This window comes from Papaver somniferum, chromosome 7 (genome assembly GCF_003573695.1).
Source record: "Papaver somniferum cultivar HN1 chromosome 7, ASM357369v1, whole genome shotgun sequence".
Lineage (NCBI taxonomy): Eukaryota > Viridiplantae > Streptophyta > Magnoliopsida > Ranunculales > Papaveraceae > Papaver > Papaver somniferum.
In genome coordinates, this window is record NC_039364.1 from 109,525,425 (window position 1) to 109,533,945 (window position 8,521).

The 8,521-nt window shown below is 36.9% G+C and overlaps 2 protein-coding genes across 6 annotated transcripts; both read left to right on the forward strand.

Moving 5' to 3' along the window:
* The first annotated feature begins 2,406 nt into the window (after positions 1-2,406).
* On the forward strand, positions 2,407-3,171 carry LOC113295067. Its single transcript, XM_026543425.1, has one exon. It carries the CDS (start codon positions 2,407-2,409, stop codon positions 3,169-3,171), a length of 765 nt encoding a protein of 254 aa, XP_026399210.1.
* Positions 3,172-4,171: 1,000 nt separating this feature from the next.
* On the forward strand, positions 4,172-8,249 carry LOC113298091 (U-box domain-containing protein 45-like). 5 transcript variants are annotated; one of them, XM_026546756.1, is made up of 7 exons: positions 4,172-4,388; positions 4,608-4,715; positions 4,847-4,989; positions 5,073-5,258; positions 5,429-5,536; positions 5,637-6,781; positions 6,959-7,928. In XM_026546756.1, the coding sequence occupies exons 3-7, from the start codon at positions 4,900-4,902 to the stop codon at positions 7,752-7,754; spliced, it is 2,325 nt and encodes a 774-aa protein (XP_026402541.1). In that variant the 5' UTR covers positions 4,172-4,388; positions 4,608-4,715; positions 4,847-4,899; the 3' UTR covers positions 7,755-7,928. The 5 variants fall into 5 exon arrangements, with proteins under 5 accessions (XP_026402541.1, XP_026402543.1, XP_026402546.1 ...); XM_026546757.1 differs by lacking the exon at positions 4,172-4,388 and adding an exon at positions 7,968-8,249 and having other exon boundaries at positions 4,438-4,715; positions 6,959-7,754; XM_026546758.1 differs by lacking the exon at positions 4,608-4,715.
* Positions 8,250-8,521: the final 272 nt, after the last annotated feature.

Here is an 8,521-nt window from a genome sequence, read left to right on the forward strand (position 1 = left end):
TGGATTTACTTGGTATTTTTTCAGGATGTAATTGATATTTTGGGAATGACTAGTTTCGACTATTTGGATAGACTAGAAAAACACTTTGCATGTTTCCACGACGTTTGATACATTTGTGAAAAGAAACTAGAAGAATCATGTCAGCTATACTTAGAGAGTTATGCTAACCGGAGATTTTTGTTAAGACACTTCTTAGCTATAACAACGTGTCAATATATATATGCAGATATGTGATTTTGAATACCGATCGATGTGTACCAAGACGCTGCAATCATATACATAGGGTACATGCACTGCCTAACACATGAACTTCTTGCCGGTGCAACAATTCCCAGTACATGTACATCCCGAGAGATGTGTAAGGCATTAGGCATGTGAAAAGATTCGCATGTCCAAAAATTGCTGGAACAATTGTTGAATTATGCCTGTAAAACAATCACAAAACATTCAGTTCCTTGTGGTCACCCCTACCACCATCATCAACGCGACTCACAGTTACACCCCCTTCACAAAATCTCGCAGTTACCACCTCCTTTACAAAAATCATTCACGGTTAGCACCACCACTGTGTTTACCGCAACCACCACCACAGTCACCACCGTCATCAACTCCATCATAATTTTGAACCCCACCACCATTAATAACTCCATCTACAATTTATTCGAGGTTTGGCCTAAATTTTCCCTAATTTGGAAAAATCTGGGATTCATATATGTTCACACTAGATGCACCTAGGTGAATTTAAGATTCTTTTATGTTTACACTGGACGCACCTTGGTGCATCTTGTGTTATTTGTGGACAAATTTTTTTCCATCCTGATTATCACCTACATTTGAGTTAATTTGTATTCGTCCATGTTTACACTGGATGCACCTGGGCTCATCTTATGTTATTCGTGCGTAAATTTGTTTTCATCCTAGTTATGACCTGCATTTGAGTTAATTTTTGGTCTATCCTAGTAATCACCTCCAATAACCGATGGTAGAAGCAATTCCATTATCTCCTCTACTTTCTTGGTCTTAATCTTCACCAAATCTTCTTAGTTTGTATCTTCAACCAAAAAATAAAAAAAAAACTCTCTTCAATCCAATCTCCCGGGTGGACCATTCCTGATCAATCATCCATTGAGATATTCAAGAAATTTCACATATACAACACCACTTATTTTGCTCTGTACACTATTATCTTGGAAAATAAACAATTATGTTCCATTATGTGATGATTAATGTTTCAATTTTCCTCTCCCACCAATACCATACTCTTTTTCTTTTTTATTTATTTAATTTCATCTTCTTATCTTCTGTAATTGTCGTTGCATGTTAGTTTGACCTAGATCCTACTCCCCCGAGTCTCATGATTCTCTCTATTATTTTTAATCAATCCAATCAAATCAATCATAACCTAAACTAGATAAGAAATTAGAAATCACTGTGATGCAATTCAATTTTCTTTTCCCCAATCAAAAATCAAAATTTGTGTCTCGGTGTGAAATTGCCAACAATAAAGAAAAAAAGAAAGAAGTTAAAAAAATAGATAGAGAAGGATATTCCACTTGATCTTATTATGGGCATATTGGGCCGTTTTATTTAAATAATAAATATATAGAATTTTGGGCAGAATATCCAGGTTTGGATATTAAAAAAGTATTTTTTTGAATTTTTGGGCACTTAAAAAATATTAAAATTTGCTTATCTTCGGAATTCAAATCGAAGGGTTAATAACCTGGCAGAAAATTTCAAAAGCAACAAATGAAGGAGGTCTAGGAATCCGTAATATAGAATTTGTTAACATTTCCATGATAGCTAAGTTGGTCTAGGAGTTTTTAACAAATCCAAATTCAATGTGGGTTCAACTACACTCATCCAAATACTTAAAGGGATAATCTTTATGTGATGTCGAAATAAAGTCGGGTATTTCTAGTATTTGGAGAAGTATGCTTAAAGTCAAAGAGGTTATGGTCGATAACTGTTGTTGGTACAGGTGAAAAAAATCCATATCTAGAATGATCCATGGGTCTCTAGAATTCTAGGATTTAGACCATCTAGAGTAGCGAATCCTGACATTCAAATTACAACAGTTGTTGATCTTATTATTCAAGAAAATAAAACCTGGAACATGGAATTACTGAATCAAAATTTTCCTCCAGAAGAAGTGTCAGACAAGTTGGTTTGGTTAAAAAGTCCTTCCGGTAACTTCTCAACAAAATCTTATTACATACTCATAGCAGATAATATTCCAACTATTTCTTTTATATGGACTTTTGCGTGGAAAGTCTTCTGGAAGAAATTAAAAGTGCTGCCAAGAATTTAGATCTTTATATGGAAAATAATCCATAAGGTTTGGTTCTTTACCAAAACCTAAGAAAATATAACAATCAGGTGATTAATCTTTGTTCTTTTTGTAGAATGGAAGAAGAGAGTATACTTCATCTATTGTTTGCTTGTCAATTCTCTAGATCTATTTTCCAAGCTAGTCCTATACAAATATCGATTCCAGATTGTCTAGAGCCAAGTAAGATCATTCAAAACTGGTTAGAAAAACAAGATAAGGGAGTTACTTTAAATCTGGGTGCCTGCATTTTGTGGAACGTATGGAAGACAAGAAATGATGTTGTCTTTAACGACACCAATCCTTTAGTTCATAAGTGCATCTTCAATGCTCTCCAGGACTTCAAGTTCTTTGATGAGAAAAATGATGTTAACTACACCGCTGCTAATCAGATTTCTCAAAACAAATCAAACTGTGTTTGTGAAATTCCCTCTTCTCCGTTCGTTAAAATCAACGTAGATGCAACTCTTGATGGAGGCAGATGTGCAGCAGGAGTAGTGGCTCGAGATTCTTTTGGTATTTATTTGGGCAGTGGTACTATATGTTTTGATGCCTCTTCTCAGGCAGTAACAGAAGCAAAGGCATATAAGTTAGGTCTACAGCTTGCTCAGAGACTACAACTTTCAAAGATCATTGTGAGAGGGGATGCCACGGCTATCCCAATGGCCATTACAGGAAATATTCAAGGCATTCCTTGGTGTATGCTCTCTATTATCTTGTATACTAAAGATCGCATAAAGGACTTCAGTGAGGCTACTAGATTCATTGTTGTCCCGAAATGCGCAAATTCAATATCTCATGACTTATATCTATTTGCAATATCCAATTATGTAAACAGATGATGTTGGATTAACTTCAACATAGAAGTCACTAATAAGCTGGTTAGGACAAGATTAGTAAATTGATGTAATCCTAAGGGAATTAGAAGTCATCTAGTTCTAAGAAAAGGAAAGACATGTAATAAGGTAATATGACTAGGAAAAGGAATTCATAGTTCTATATATATATGCTCACCAAAGTTGTGGTTGATCATATGAGCAAGATTAGAGCTTGTGTTTAGTTTTGAGAGATTTTCTAAACATCAATAAAGAGAGTTGTCTTTATATAAGCTAAGTTTCATCTTGCAGTTGCCATTAATTGGTATCAGAGCTTGTCTACACCGAGCCATGGGAGACGAGAGCACCATCATACGTGCAAAAGATTTCTCACAAGCACAGTTGAAGCTTAAGGGGGAGAATGTTGGATTAATTTCAACATAGAAGTCACTAACAAGCTGGTTAGGACAAGATTAGGAAATTGATGTAATCCTAAGGGAATTAGAAGTCATCTAGTTTTAAGAAAAGGAAAGACATGTAATAAGATAATAAGACTAGGAAAAGGAATTCATAGTTCTATATATATATATACTCACCAAATTTTGTGGTTGATCATATGAGCAAGATTAGAGCTTGTGTTTAGTTTTGAGAGATTTTCTAAACATCAATAAAGAGAGTTGTCTTTATATAAACTAAGTTTCATCTTGCAGTTGCCATTAGACGATGGGTCCAATAGTTCACCTCCTCCACCTTAATGAACATCTGTTTCCTTAAAATATTTTAAAAAGAATTAACAAAAAAAAAAGTGTATTTTTTCACGCATTGTTACAAAAAGAACGAATAAATCGGGAATCATTTTTTCCCCGCATTATTACAAAGAACGAATAAATCGGGAATCATCCCTGTCAGCCGATATAACGGGAGAGAATCCTAATTATGACGTGACTTCTTTAATGAACTTCTTTTACAACCGTATGTTTAATGTCACCACTCATTAATACCTTGCCGTATGTTTTAGTCTTTGTTATAAATAAACAAAAAATTGTAACTAGAAATCGGTTCCACTCATCACTTCTGTTATCTTCTTTGAGTATTTATTTTATTCAGTTTGATTCCTCCATTCCCAACAATTCTTGAATCTCTTATTCAAACCCTAATTCTTCATCTAACTAACTATATAACCCTCTTGCCCATTTTCTTGCTACTTCTTCACTCAATGAATCTTCTTCAAGTTTGTGTTTATGGTAAGATATTTATGATGTATGTGGGGTGTGATAAAAGTTAAAATTGTACTGAAATTGTTACTATTCATGATTGATGTAGAGATACTTTTCATTGATGGCAAAGTTTTTTGTATTATTTTCATCATAATTATCACAACTTTGTATCAATGGATTTATAAAGAATCTAAATATGTGGCTGCAATTTGAGATCTTACTTACCTCATGATATCTTGGTTTCAGAGTAAAAAAAAAACTGAATCTGAAGTTTCAGATTCAATGAATTTGATTTCTTGTGTATTTATGATGTAAAAGAGAGAAAAACAAAGTCATTTCGTGGAGCTTCATTAGGTAGATATGAATTTTTGTGAAATCAATTTGTTGTTATCCTGAAGTTGTATTGCTGTGTTGAGCTCAAATTGATTGATGTTTTTTTGTTCATCTGTTAATGTTTTTTTTTCTTCATTTTTTTGGTTTGTTAGTTTCAGGTATTTAGATATAGACATGTGTAAGTTTTGCTAATCAGGAGGCATATATGGATGTTACTGAGGTTGAAGAAAGTGTTCTTGCTGCCAGTGATGCCAAGGTGTTACTTTCCGAATCGAGGATTGAGTTGCAAATTACAGTATATCATATGTCTGGGTTACCTTGTTAGTTTTCTTTTTATTGTTGTCATGTATTAAATTTTGACTCCTGGTTTATATGCAGTTACATGGAGGGATCTGTAGAATACTTTCTGCAATTATTTCTAAAATCTTGGGAGTGTTCCCAGCCTTAGAAGCATCAAGGCCAAGGAGTAAGTCAGGTATTGAGGCGTTATGTTCATTACATGTGGCACTTGAGAAAGCTAAGAATCTCCTTCAACATTGTTCAGATTGCAGTAAACTTTATTTGGTACTAATTCTATTCTCTGGATTAAATATTTCTATTATATTACATTTGTTATACATGTGACGGAACTAATTAGGGCGAGCAATTCTTGACGACATATTTCCTTCTCGTAACTTGGTGGTTCTTTCAGTCCGGATGAATTATATTAATCGTGTCTTCATTTTTAACATTAGGCTATAACTGGAGACTCTGTTCTCACAAAGTTTGAGAAATCAAGATGTGCTCTGAAGGATAGTCTTAGGCGTGTTGAAGATATTGTGCCACAAGCCATTGGCTGTCAGGTAATTTATTGCAGGCTCTTTTGGTTATTAAATTTTTATGAAGGGTTAGATTACTTTTTTGAGTACTTGCAGCCTGATTCTGTTCGTTATCATCCCTCAGATATTGGCAATTGTAGATGATCTCGAGGAAATCATATTCTCTCTTGATCCATCAGAGAAGCAAGTTGGCGATGAAGTTATTTTGTTGCTGCAACACAATAGAAGATTTGATCGTAATTCTTCTGACAATAATGAGCTTGAAACCTTTCACCAAGCAGCTTCAAGGCTTGGCATTACATCTTCAAGAGCTGCTCTGACAGAGAGAAGAGCTCTTAAGAAGTTGATTGAAAGAGCACGTGTGGAAGAGGATAAAAGAAAGGAGTCAATTGTGGCTTATCTTTTACACCTCATGAGAAAATACTCCAAGCTATTCAGAAATGATTTATTCGATGACAACGACTCACAAGGATCGGCTCCTTGTTCCCCAACCATTCTGGGCTCTTTCGAGGAATCCGGTGTACCTTTGGAGAACGGCCAAGCCTTTGACCGCCAGTTCTCAAAATTGAGTTCTTTCAATTTCAGACCTTGTGATAGTAGATCAGACCAGATGGCAATACCGCCTGAGGAATTAAGATGTCCAATCTCGTTACAGATTATGTACGACCCAGTAATTATCTCTTCGGGGCAGACTTATGAGCGTGTTTGTATCGAGAAATGGTTTAATGATGGGCATAACACCTGCCCTAAAACTCAACAGCAGCTTCCGCATTTTTGCTTAACTCCAAATTACTGTGCCAAGGGTCTGATTTCCAGTTGGTGCGAGCATAATGGTGTCCCCCCTCCCTATTGTCCGCCAGATACACTAAACTTCAACTATTGGAGGTTAGCAGTATCAGAGTCTGGGTCTGTGGATTCAAGATCAATGGAAAGCATTAGCTCCTGCAAGGGAGCCAAAGTCGTTCCTCTGGAAGAGAATGACATGGCTGAGGAGGTATACTGGTGCCAGGGTGAAGGTGATAATTTTGAAAGATACGATAGCTTACTAGCCATCTTGAATGAGGGGAAGGATTTCAATAGACAGTGCAAAGTAGTAGAACGGATACGTCGATTTCTAAAGGTTGACGAAGAGGCAAGGATGTTCATGGGAGCTAATGGATTTGTTGAAGCACTGGTGAACTTTTTGAGTTTATCCGTTCATAGTGGTAACGCAAAGGCTCAGGAAATTGGAGCTATGGCTCTTTTCAACCTTGCTGTTAACAATACAAGGTCTTTACTGCCTGAATACTCTTCTTTGTTTTTATGTGACCACGTAGCTGACCGTATAGTCTCTTTTATAGATGTTGCCTTCTGTATTTCTCCTAAGTTCCCCACCTCAGTTGTGTTAATAGATAAGATAGATAGATTACTGTTTTATGACTTGCATTTTATTCATGTTTTTTTCAGGAACAAATTGATGATGTTATCTGCAGGACTAATTCCAGTTTTGGAGGAAATGATTCTCAATTCAAACTGCGACGAATCAGCTACTGCACTCTACCTCAACCTTTCCTGCCTGGAGGAAGCAAAGCCTATTCTAGGATCGAGCCAAGCAGTCCAGTTCTTAGTCCAGCTCCTCAGTGCTGACTGTGAATCACCATGTAAGCTTGATGCTCTCTACGCCCTCTATAATCTCTCCACCCACTCTCCAAACATTCCCAGCCTCCTTGAGGCTGGCATCCTTGAAGGCCTCCAGTCACTTCTCGCGAACCCAACTGATTGGACATGGATTGAGAAATCCATTGCTCTTATCATAAATTTAGTCTCAACTCCACTGGGAATCGAAGAAATGGCATCATCTCCAGGTCTTATTACTTCGCTTGCAGCTATATTGGACATGGGTGAATTGGTTCAACAAGAGCTAGCTGTTTCATGTCTCTTGGTTTTGTGTCTGGGGGATGAAAAATGCAGTCAGATCGTACTACAAGAAGGAGTGATACCTTCATTGGTTTCTATCTCAGTAACTGGGACAACGGAAGGAAAACATAAAGCAGAGAAACTTTTGATGCATTTCCGAGCACAACGTCAACGGGACCCACCATCACCTCCTGTTGACACACAAAATGAATATTCTACCCAAGGTAGCATGGCGGTCACGCCTGCTCCAGAGCCAAAGCCGCCATGTATATCAACTTCTAGAAAGATGGGAAGAGCTTTAAGTTCTATTTGGAGGAGCAAACAATTTTCAGTTTATCAGTGTTAGGTAGGAAGGTTTTAGTTTATGTTCTAATTTGTATAATTCTGTTGTATTATTTTCTTTTGTTTTACTCATATTTCATATGCGGGCATTATGCATTTATTTTGCCATTGGAAGGAAACAAGAGAAAGTAAAAATGGTGTACAGGCCATTGAAGTCGATGGGTTTTGGTTCTTTGTATGATTACCTGAGTTTACTTACACAACTTTCTTGCACCAGTGATGGGGAATATCTACTATGCACTATGATGCAACTGTCTGACTCGAACCGCAGAGAGAAAAATTGGAATGATGCTGGTGATTAGGGAAGAAAGGCAACTGTAGCCATGGTAAGGTCATGATTTCATTTGGTGCGGGAAGAAGAATTTATGCAGGAATTGATGTTGCTAAACTTCGAGTTGCTCTAACCCTGACCAATTTGGTCAGCAGTTCTCACTGGTCAATGTCAGTGAAGGGCACTCCTTGTCCCAAGCATAACAGAGGACCTTGCCATCTTATCAAGGATGAAGACACCTCTTGTGGCGCTTAACTTGCCTTGTTTTACGGACTAGTTTTGAATTTAAGATTAAACTAATTTGACCAACTACTACTCAACATCCTCGCGTTTTTAGGGGCCACACGAAAGGATTTAGGGGCCAACAATAAAACAAAAAAGGTCACCCAAAGGGAAAATGTAGCCAGCCCTTATCTCGCGTAATTCGTAATGGCGAAATTACCCTTATATATTCGGAGGATATGATAACATTGTTATCCTCCGATTGCAATCGGAAGCCA